This window comes from Orycteropus afer, unplaced genomic scaffold, assembly GCF_000298275.1.
Source record: "Orycteropus afer afer isolate SDZICR_OR568_19922 unplaced genomic scaffold, OryAfe1.0 scaffold00423, whole genome shotgun sequence".
Lineage (NCBI taxonomy): Eukaryota > Metazoa > Chordata > Mammalia > Tubulidentata > Orycteropodidae > Orycteropus > Orycteropus afer.
Window position 1 is genome coordinate 2,146,781 of NW_006922010.1, and position 12,620 is coordinate 2,159,400.

The window sequence follows — 12,620 nt, forward strand, 5'->3', positions numbered from 1 at the left end:
GATCTGTCCATATGTCCCATTTCACAACTGCTTCTGGTAATTTGTGTTCTCTTTCTTCCATTAAACAATCAGCTATACATATATCACTCTTTCTGAACTTGTGAAAAAAAAAAAATAAAAGGTATTTAATATATTTTGCCCAATCTTGTTTACCAAAAAACTTGTTTACAGAGGAGCTTAAATGCAGTCTTGTCAATCCATTATGGCTGCAAGACAAAGTACCAGGGTGATCTTTTGAACTGTGTAAAGCTTTAACTGTTTCTCCAAGTTCTTAAAATAAAAGCCCAAATCTTTTAACTTGACTCATATGGCTTTGCAAGATCTGGCCCCAGCCTATTTGCTTTGTAGCCACACTGGTCTAGTTCACTTAAGTTTCATTTTCCTCCTATCACAGGGATCTTAGAGAATAGCTACCCCACCCAGAACAATTTTCCATGCTTTTGTTCCCAAACTAACACCTCTGCCTCTTTCCAGTCTTAGGTTAAATGACCTCTTCCTGGTGTTACTGTTAGGAGCTGTCAAGTTGATTTTTGACTCATAGAGACCCCACATGACAGAGCAGTTCTGCCTCCCACTGGGATTCCTAGGGATATCATCAGGCCTTTCCCCCATGGAGCCACAGAGTGGTCTCAAACTGCCAACTTTTTAGTAGCTGAGCAGTTAACTGTTATACCACCTGTTACATGATCTCCTAGTACTCTATTCTTTTCTTTCATGGCAATTATTATAAATCATAACTTCATTATTTACATTTCTAAGAGAGTAATTGTTTATTTTTGTATTTGGGACTAACCAAATACTTGAGTGAATAGATACTCACGGCAGATCTTTTCTCAACCCTTTCTCCAACATACAAAGGAGTTCTGGTGGTGCAGGGCCCAAGGCATTTGACTGCTAATCAGAAGGTTGGCAGTGTAAACCCATCAGCTGCTCCATGGAAAGATGAGGCAAAGCAGACAAATCCATAAAGATTTACCACTTTGGAAACCCAGTGGGGGTCGCTGAGTCAGAACTGACTCGATGGCAGTGTTTTCATTTTTTTTCTCCAACATACAAGATTACCCTATAAACTTAAATTGCAGAGTACTTAAATCTGGCTGCAATTCTTTAGAATTCTCAACTCCCTTCTCCTGGCACATAATTTTGTTGCAGATTAAATCTCCCTTAAATTAATACTACTTTCTGCAATCTCTTTTTTGGCCAATTCTGTTTCCTCTTTTATTAAACTTTCCCAAGAGTAACTCAATACAGTATTTACTTGAACCAAAATCTTGAGGTTGAGGAAAAAGTATAATGGAAGTAAATCCACTTGTACAAAAATTTTGTACAAGAGTCACTTTCAGTTAAAGAGGAATTTTTGTTTATCCATTACATTATGAGCTAAGTAAGCTTTTACAGACTGCCCTGAAGTTCACTGGAAAATGCTTTCCAAACAAAATTGTAAACAAACTTTTGGAACACAAACTATCCTTCAACACAAAAAAAAGTATTGAATTCTCTGTATATACAAATGTTAGCATCTGGCTAATTTTCACTCAGTAGCTTCTAAACATTTCTCTTTCATTGCATGGAGCACAATAACTACACAAGCATTTTAATCTACATTTGTTGATAGTTTTATTTCTAATATTTAAAAATATCAAATTGGTATGTTCTAAAATTCTTAAGGAAAAGACAACACATTCTTGACCCTTATTTTAATAATAGGTACTGTTCTAAATTTTTTTCTTTCCCTTTCAGAACTAGCATGTGCTAGAAAATAATAAATGCAAAAGTGAGACTAACATTCTTTTATGGAACAAATACATGGCTCCTTTATAGCTATTTTTTTAAGTGACCGATGTACTTCAAAGGCGTGCCTTGGAGGAAACAGAGGCAGAGAGAGGGTGGTGGTGGTTTATAATCAATATGGTTGTCTCACTTGACTCATTTTAAATCAGGAACTCTGTAGAAAATACTATTCAGATTACCAGTGAAGGACTAAAAGTGGAGGAAAACAAGATAAAGACATTGGTCTTAGATGATTCCTTTTAATAGTGGATACACCAATTTTTAAACAGTGATATTACTGCAATTTTTGAAGTTACATTAGTGCACTTAAAAATAATTTTTAATAATTTTATATATTAGTCAATTTTTGTTATATTTTAAAACAGCACACACTTTTTTCCCTTTAAAATACATGAACAGGGGAAAAAAAGCTCAACTTTAGGTAAAGGATCACTTAGTCAATACCATTTCAGCTTTCAGTAATTATGATGATAAGTAAAAAAATAAAAAAAAAATAGGAAAAACAACTTTCAAAAATAGAAGATTCTTTAAGTTCTGAAATTGAAACATGTTTTTTCATTTGCCCAACTCCAATTTTGTAAAACTGCAACGGAAAGGGGTGTGTGTGTGTGTGTGTGTGTGTGTAGGAGTATGAACCATCTACATCTACTCCATCCCTCCCCCTCGCCACAAATAAACAGCACAAAAATGTTATAAAACAAAGTTTATTCTGCAATACTTTATCATAATGAATTGATCTCTTTGGTAAAAATAAACTTTATAAACATTTTAATAACGAGATTAGATACAAAAACTAAACATTTGTAAATTGTTTTTAATATGAACAAAAGACTGGCAACTGAGAAGTGGCTTACTCGTGACTGGTAATTTACTGGCAGTTATAACTCAAACTCAGATATATTTTTATGCTACATCAGAAAAGAGGATGAGGAAACAGTTTAATATCTCAAATTTCTTGAATCAGACAGCATTCTTACACTTTCATTTAAAAATAAATAATAGTTACAATGAATTGGCAATTATACATTTTTATACACTGTATGATGGCAACATAATACTTTAAAATTAAGCACTTAGTTTAATAAGAAACATACAACAATTTAAAACAAAGTTTGACAATGGCACTGGCAGTCAGATACAAAGAATGTGCTTTAGGAAAAAAATGGCAGGTGTAACATTAAAATACTTTGCCTTTCAATAAATATTTCGACTACATCATTAATATACTGAAGTAAACTTTGTTTTAATCAAAGCTTACACATTTCAAACTAAAGAAAAACTATAAAATATATGTAAACCAGAAAGCCTCAAAGTTTCATAATTAAATGCTACGGTCTCCACAGAATGTTGTTAAGTTACTGTAATATTTAAGAACAATCTATAATTTTGTGAAGTCTTCTCATCTGTTGCTTTAATTGTTGGGAAAAGCTTGCTGGTCTACCATGACCATTCCCTCCATGGCAATTTCTCCAGCTTTGAATTCATGCTAAAATATTTAATTGACCACCTAGTATGACCCTTTACATAATACCTCAGAAAGTAGCAAAAGGAAAAAAAAAAAAAAAGTACTTACATATACTAAACTTCACAACATACAAAGGAACCTAAGCTAAGAGAAGTCATGCTAGCTATGAGGAGGACAGGCAAGGACCAAATGTGGAAGAGGAGGTGATCCATCCTTGGTTAGTTTTTCTATGAAGACAATCTGTTGGCTTTCTCTAAATTTTAAAAGTAAAATAAAATATTAACTAATTTAGTAACATATTGCACAAATAAATTTCAAATATATATATATTTTAAAAACCAAACTGATTCTATGTAGGATGTAAAAGATGAAGATAAATTGCACCGAGTCAAAACTTTTACCAGGGATTCTACTATGAACTGGAATCAGCTGCAACATAATTCATTTATTTTTTTCCAATTTAACATTTTATGAGGCAAAACTATATGTTAAGTCATAGTTGTAAAATATGTTAAGACATCTCCCTGTGTGAAACCACTCCAATTTCCAAGTTGTTTTTATTACAGTAAGATTTGTTACTAATATATTATGAAAATACAATTTCCAGTCCATACACCTTGGAGTAATTAATGTTCCTTAATTGGGTAGTTATTAGCCATGTTTCTCTGTCAACACACCAGAGGAATACGGTGATAATCTCCACGAAAGTAGTAGTAGGGAGACAAGGACTGTGCAATTTGAAACATTTTTCTCTTTGAAAATAACTACCTTGGTATATTAGCAAATGGAAAGCCATGTGCTGAAATCTGTATAAAAATTAAGTGTAAAATATCTGTAACTTCTGCTATCCTGTTAGTTTTCAGTGCACAAATGTTTATTTTCCTTGCTAGCAATGAATGTAACTTAAAATTTTTTATTTGTAGGAAAAATACATAAAGAGGGAGAGAAAATGAAGAGATTTAAAGAGTTGTTACTTATGTTAAGGCAAAAGAATTCTGAAGAATTCTGCTACTACTGAGAGCACCTCTACTCCTTCTTTATCTCGGATTATATTCCTTTACTTATAAAGACTGATCATCTAATAGACATCTAATAAGGGGAGAACACTGGTGGTACAGAGTTTCAATAAAACAGAATAAACTCAACCAGATCACTGAAACACTGTTGCTAAAGTCTATCCACAGGGCCATGGTAAATAGCTTATAAAGTCTGCTGAAATATTTTTATTAAAATGATCTTTATAATGTGATCACTATTTATATTGTGGTAAGAGCACTTTTTGTTGTTATATTCACTGCCTATGGTAAAAGGTGTTAACTTGGATTAGCCATTTTCTGTAGTAGGTGGGACATATATGAAGAAAAAAGGTCCAAATACATCATCCTGCATGCTTAAGGACTATTTTTCATTATCAAAGAATTTAAAAATTGCTATAGTTCAACAGCATCAAGTCTATTAATGTGGCTATCCAAGTTCAATTACAACTAATTAACATAAGGGAAAAAAAAAACAACCTGAGAATATTAATGTTGTTACGCTTGGCTTAAAGTCTTACTAATTCAAAAAGGTATTTGCATTTTAAAACATGTGTCTCATTTGACAGTTTTGCCTAAATAAAATTTAAGTTAAAATAGGAATAACTGTTATTTTTATTTTTTTAATCCAAGAAAATGCTTTATAAACCAACATCATGAGCCTGCTATTGTTTGCGTATACTGATACAGGAAATTATCAGTAAAACAAAAACTAAGTCATTGTGTATGAAACAGGGGTAGCAGGAGTTAAGTTACAACTTTTTTCAAATATTATTGAAAAAATATAATGAATAAGTTCAGTTTTACTACCACCCCTTGTTCTTTCTGAATAATACAAATTATACAAATGATACTATGAAGAAACGGTCTCATACAAGCAGATTTCTTCAAATACTTAAAACATTTTAGTCACTTCACTTTTGGAACAGCAATATAAAATCTTTTAGCAAGAATGTATGGCACACACAGATATTACAGGAGCCCTGGTGACACAGTGGTTAAGGTGTTTGGCTGCTAACCAAAAGGTTGGTAGTTCAAGCCCACCAGCAGCTCCATGGGAAAAAGGTATGGCAGTCAGCTTCTGTAAAGATGTTCAGCCTTGGAAACCCTATGGGAAAGTTCTAGTCTGTCCTACAGGGTCACTATGACTTGATGAAGGGTATATACTGTATAAGATTTCATTTTACACATATTTTAACAATCCATGAGATCATTTTTTCTCTTTAGTTTTGTTAAATCCTTTGAAATTAGGTATACATACAAATTTAATTCATACAGAGCTTGGACAGAAGTTTTTTTTCCTGAATGACCTACTTTAATGATTAGATAAAGTAAAATAAGCATTCAAATGTTTTGATTATATTCCATTCCTATTACAAGATTTTCAGGATTCAGAACATTTAACAAGCAAATGAAAAATTCTCTTATTGCAAAAGTGTGTCAAAATGAGTGTTATTCATAACACACTCTATGGCTATATCCTCTCACTGGATAGTTTCTACTCAACAAAGACAGTTAGTGACTAAAACTTAAACAATGGTTGCAAAGTACTTTGGGACAGAGCAAGAGGGTTCAATAAATGCTATATAATATCTGTGAAGAAAAAACTTCAAAGATTTACATTGTAGTAGGAACTGGAGTGTTGTCAAGGTAAAAATACCACGAAACTGCATCTTCTAAACCTTTTACAACTCTTTGTTGTATTCTATCTATGTAATGAAAAGGAACTTACTAGACATCTAGGATCTTTTCCAACTTACATTTGACTTTGTTCATGCCTCAAATAAAAGAAAATAAAAACAAAAACTAAGACAAAATAAAACATCCACACTTTACCCTATTGGATTGTGTGTGTTAGGGAAGGAATATACAAGAAAAACACCAGCAAAATTTTTAGCAGGATTAGTAATTATAGTTAATTACAGATTGAAAAAGAAGATGGGAAAAAAAAACACAACTTAAGTTGTAACGTCTTACATTTTGACATGTTAATAGAAAGAAAGATTTTTCCTATAACTTAAAGACAGATGGCAGGTATTTTCATTATATAAAAATTTCCAAATCTTGGAGACACATACCACAAAAATTATCTTTTTAGGACTTCACATCATATATTTATGATTGGGCATGATCCTAACAGTAATTATTTAATAAAAATAAAACATAAACGTTTGGAAAGAAATAAGTAATTAGCACCCCTCCCCGCCCCCAAACTAAAGAAGTCCATTATGGCTTTGACATCCCTTGTAAAGAATAAAGTAGAAGAGTATTGCCACACTTTAAAATAACTTCACACTGAAAAGGATTTCTATTTCTTGCGCTGCTTTTGATTTTGTGTCTTAACAGTACTTATTAGGGAACCCAGACATGTACGAATTCCAGCAAGGTGCAGCAGAGATCCAGCTGCCTCTTTGAGCTCCTCATCAATTTCCTGACATGACTGCTTTTGCATCTTTTTGACTGGCTGTCCTTTTTCAGAGGTATCTGCACAAGCCTGTGATGCATAGCCACTGTCTCCAAGAGGATCATCTTCGTAATCAACGTCTGTATCTTCTTCACTATGAAATCCTTCACTGCCATCACTTCCCACATGGCTACTCTTTGGGATAAATTCATATACCTCATCCACAGAAGACAGGGACGACACACTAGACCTGGACACACACCGCTGTGCTGCCATGCTGCTCGCACTGTAATTGTGATCTTCCTTGGGATCAATGCTGGCGGCTAAAGAATCACTCTCTTGTAAGCGCACAGCACCGAGATGGTTAAATGCATTGCTATAACTTCTCTTTTTTTGCAGTGCTGTTGTAAGAGAAAGAGGTTTCTCACCTGTGGAAAGTAAAACTTCCATCAACAGGTCAAATACATTCGATTGCATAACAAGCCATTTAAAAGTATGACATTAAAAAAAGGAGAGATATAAGGCATCAATCAGCTGTAATGCTTGGACCCTGATTTGAGCAAACAAATTGCAAGGAAAATATTTATGAGATCAAAGATTTCTGAATACAAACAGGATGTTTGGTGAAAACAACAACAAACAAACAAACAAAAAACTATGCTATTACTCCTGAGAAGTAAGTGCCTTAATATTTTATGGGTTCTTTCTTTTTTCACATAATCTGATACCATCTTAAACCACTTGACAATATGCATGCATTTCCATGGATAATATAATTATCTTGAACTGCTGCACAGAATGTCTCAATATAAATACACTATAGTTTAGCTACCATTTCCCTGTTGCTATTTAGCTTGTTCTCAATTTTTCACCATTACAAATAACACTGCAATAAAAATTTTTCTAGATGCCTTTTCTGACACATATACAAAAATTTTTCCAGGAAAGATACAAAGAAATAGAATTGCTAAGTAAAAGTGTATACACATTTTAAGTTATAATTTGTACTCCCAAGTTGCCTTCAAAACTGGTTGTATCCCACTTGGATGGGGATCTATGTAAGAGATCCTGGATAGTGTGGAGAACAATGTGAAACAAAACTCAAAATAATTGGGGGAAGAAAAAAAAAAAAAAAAAAAAGGGACCAGAGCCTGGTGGAACCACTGAGACTATGGTCTCTAGCTGCCCTTAAGGTCTGAAACTGAACTCATTCCTGTGGCTTCTAGCCAAAGAAAAGAGAGGCATATGAGTTGAACATTTACACTAGGTAGACACATTCCCTGGAGAGATCAATCATGGGAGAACAGAAGGGCTGTGTATTCACAGGGAGACCACTTGGGGGGCAGGAGTGCATAAGAGGGAAGGACACAGGGAAGAGGTAACTATGGAGAAGAACTGGGAGGGGAGCTGTTGCATTGTGGGAAATTGCAGTTAATGTCACGAGACAAAGTATATGTGAGCTGCTGTATGAAAAGTGCATTTGCTCTGTAAACTTTCACCCAAATCAAAACAAAACAAAACAAATGGTTGTATCAATTGATCTATACATCAATAGATCTATAGCAGGATTAGGAATTATAGTTAATTATAGATTGAAAAAGAAGATGGGAAAAAAAAAACCACAACTTAAGTTGTAACGTCTTACATTTTGACATATTAATAAAAAGAAAGATTTTTCCTATAATTTAAAGACAGATGCCAGGTAGATAGATGGGTGGAGAGCTGAATGATCAGGTATTTCTAGGCAGGGATTAGTGTGCCTATGGTCATATATAATAAGGCTGGCAGAAGATGTTTCTACAAGTATATTTGTATGTGCTGTAAGAATGTCCAGGTGTACAGTAGACTGACAAGGAACAAGGTTGTGGTCACTTACCCGGAGGGAGTGGGTAGTTAGACCAGTGGGCTTGAGATGATAGTGCCAGGGGACATCAAGCTCAATTGACATAATATACTACACAAAAACACTGTTCTACATCCTGCTTTGGTGAGTAACAACTGGGATGTTAAAAGCTTGCAAGAGGCCATCTAGATGCAATGATGGGTTTCTCCTTGTCCAGAGCAAAAAAGAATGAAGAAAACCAAAGACACATGGAAACAATTAGTCCAAGGGAGTGGTAGACCATGTGATCCTCCACCTATATGACTATGAGACCAGAACTAGATGGTGCCCAGCTACCATGTCAACTGCTTGGAGGGGGATATGCATAGGAGATCCTGGATAGAGTTGGAGAACAATGTGAGACAAAACTCAAAATTATTAAAAATAAAAGGACCAGATTTGTTGCTCTGATAGAGCCTGGTGAGACTATGGACCCTGCTACCCTTCAGGTCTTGAATTGAACTCACTCCTGTGGCTTCCAGCCAAACAAAAGACCAGCATATGGGCTGATCATTTACATCAGGTAGATACACTCCTTGGAGAGATCAATCACGGGAGAACAGAAGGGCAGTGTATACACAGGGAGACCGCTCAGGGGGTAGGAGTGCATGGGAGGGAAAGACACAGGGAAGAGGTAACCATAGGGAGGAAGTGGGAAGAGAGCTGTTGCATTGTGGGAAATTGCAATCAATGTCATGAGACAAAATGTGTATGAACTGCTATGTAGAAAATGAATCTGCCCTGTAAACTTTCACCCAAATCACATTAAAAAGAAAAAAAAAAAAGTTGTACCGACTTATATCCAACAGTGTATGATAATACTAGTTCCCATACTTAACACCTAATATTATCAATCATTTTAATCTTTGATAATCTGATGGGGGGGGGGGAAAGACCTATTTCAGTATTGTTTCACCTTGCATTTCCCTGATTACTAGAGAAGTGGGACATCTTTGTGTGTGTACTGTCCATACGTACTACTCTTCTGATACCCATCTATTCACATTTTTGGCTGATTTTTTTTGTCGAATTGTTTTCTTGTTTTGTGCTTGTAGGATACATTTCAAAATATATACTGGCTAGTAATACTTTGTTACGTATGGTAAAAATATGTTTTCCCAGTATTTTTCTTGTATTATGTTTGTTCAAGATGTCTTTTGTTATAAAGAACTCTAAACTTTTGATGCTAAATAACATTTACCAATCTTTTCCTTTAAAGATTTTGATTTTACATCTTAAAGAAGGCTTTCCAAGGTTACAAATCTATTTCCATATACTCCCTTATTTATAAGCCTTAACTTTTACTTTTAGATCTTCCCGCTTATTTCCTAATTAGGCTATTTGTTTTTCTACTCTGTTAAATGTGAAAAGTTCTATCAAAGCATTAACTTCAAGCTCTCAATTGCTCATATAAATTAATAGAAACAGAACAGAAATAAGTTATGAAGATAAGTTTATACTGAGAAAGAAAGAACTTTGTCTAAATTTTGTAAATTAAATTATATTTGAAAAGGCACATCGAGAAATGCATTTTAAAAAGAAAAGCATGGGAAATGCCAGTAAGATGGAAGAATAGGCAGAAAAGCCACACAGATCCTCCTCAACAAAGAAAAGGGAAACCAATTGACAGAGATACAGAAGATAATCCTGGAGCCCTGAGCTTTGAAAGGAAGTATACAGAAGTGAATGAGGCACCAACTGCTAGAAAAACCTGAACGAAAACAGTGAGTACACAGACAGTCAGAGGAGTGGACTGTCAGCTACTCTGACGGGACCAATAGTCTGAATATTTCCAAGTGGTGTTGGGACCTGAGAATTGACCAAATGATCGGCCCTGGTCACCAAGGGCTGCAGGGACAACTGTGCTGGTTGCCTGTGACCAGGAAGGGGAACAGCAAGGAGGGAGACAACCTGAGCTGTGGACTTTCTGCTGTCCAGAGGGTGCGGCCATTTTGATTGTTTACACGTGGCAGCCATTTCGGATATTTAAAGTGACCAAGGATGCAGCCATTTTGAATGTTTACAAGTGGCAGCCATTTTGGATTTTAAAGTGCCAGAATTCTCATTCAGATTACAGGGACCTAAGAATAAGCTCTGTTTGCAAAGATGGCAGGGACATATGAAAGGCTGATAACAGGAAAGGAGACAGGTGGTGAGTGTGTAAGTGCTGCAACTAGCAGAGGAGCACAGCACAGTACTCTGCTTACATAGATAACCTACAAACAAAACAAAACAAAACACCTGGGCAAGTCACTCCAATGTACAATCCCAATTAAATGTAAACACAAATACGTCACAATGCCTTGGAGACAACAGAGCGTCATAGTGCACACAAAGAAGCAAGATAAAGCAGGAGAAACAAGGGACTAGGATATAGACCCAAAACACATCCCTGAGGAAGATGCAGCATTGGAACTCCCTGATAAGGAATTCAAAAGAATTATATTGAGGTATCTTCAACAAATTGAGAGACAGATCAAGTAAAAACACTGACAAAATTGAGGAAAACACAGAACAATTTCAAAAGATAATACAAGAACAAAATGACAACAAAAAAAATTGAAAAATTAGAAATGATACAATATACAAAGAAATCCAGGTACTAAATTTTCAGAAATAGATAAGACACTGAATAGGCAAAGGAGTAGAACTGAATCAATGGAAGACAGACTTACTGAGATTGAAGGCAATACCAGAACACTTCTTTGGAAAGAGATCAATCAGAAAAAAGATCAAAACAGAATGAAGAAAGCCTAAGGTTCATGTGAGATACCAACAAAAGGGATGTTTGTTGTTTTATGTGCCACTGAGTTGGTCCCGCTCATAGTGACCCCTCCTTGGGTTGTCAGGCAGTATCACTACAGAAGTAGATTGCCCAACCTTCCTTCCGAGGAGTGGCTGGTGGGTTTGAACTGCCATCCTTCTGGTTAGCAGTCAAGTGCCTTAGGCACTATGCTACCAGAGCTCCTACAAAAGGAATAATCTACATGTAATCGGAATTCCAGAACAGCAAGAGTCAAATAAAACCACATAGAAAATTTTCGAAGATTTGTTGGAAGAGAGATTTCCTGATATGATGAAAGTTGAGAATATATCCATTCAGGAAGTCCAACGAACCCCAAACAGGATAGACCCCAAAAGAAAATCACCAAGACTTATCATCATCAAACTCACCAAAACCAAAGACATGGAAAGAGTCCTGAAAGCAGCAAGGGAAAATTAAAAAGTTACCTACAAAGGGCAACCAATAAGATTAAGCTTGGATTTCTTGGGACAAACCATGCAGGTGAGAAGACAATTGAATTGCATATATAAAACCCGGAAAGAGAAAAATTTCCAACCAACAATTATATACTTAGCAAAATTGTCCCTCAAATATGATGGTGAAATTAGGACATTTCCAGATAAGCAGAAATTAAGGGAATTTATTAAAACCAGACCAACCTTACAAGAGATGCTAAAGAGAGTCCTTTAGACAGAGAAGCAACAACAGCAAACGACAACTGACCATTAACACACACGATGACATAACCCAGAAACCAGCCCAGTTATGAAAGTATCCAAAGTAAATAGGTCAACAAGATTGTAAATAGGGAACCAGAGACATCAACTGACAAATTAGGACAACTACAAACCAGGAAGAGGGAAAAAACTGTGTCATTACAGAACTTGTAGATGGTAGGGAAGTCAAGACAACTACAAGATAGAATGGACTGTTTAAAACTTGGGAAGAAAATTATAAATCACAGTTAGGTAACCTCAAAGGAAAATGATAAACCTTCACATCAAAATAAAAAAGAGGACCAGCACAAATATTTAGCAAATACTAAAACAGTAGCAACAAATGAAGTGATAATATGATTCATAAACAAAATGAGCTCAGCATAGAAAATTATATGGAATAAAGGTATCAACACCAAGAAAAAGCACATAACAAAAATGACAGCAACAGGGGCAAGATGGCGGACTAGGCAGAAGGATTGCACAGACCCTCTTCAACAAAGAAAAGGGAAACCAATTAACACAGACACAGAAGATAATCTT

At 35.2% G+C, this 12,620-nt stretch overlaps 1 protein-coding gene across 1 annotated transcript in view; it reads right to left on the minus strand.

The window, feature by feature from the left end:
* Positions 1-6,598: 6,598 nt before the first annotated feature.
* The window catches only part of FOXN2 (forkhead box N2), a 41,803-nt gene continuing 35,781 nt past the window's right edge, over positions 6,599-12,620 (minus strand). The window contains exon 5 of the mRNA XM_007953993.1: positions 6,599-7,122. Within this exon, the coding sequence (XP_007952184.1) occupies positions 6,599-7,122 (524 nt within the window). The remainder of the gene's footprint in view (positions 7,123-12,620) is intronic.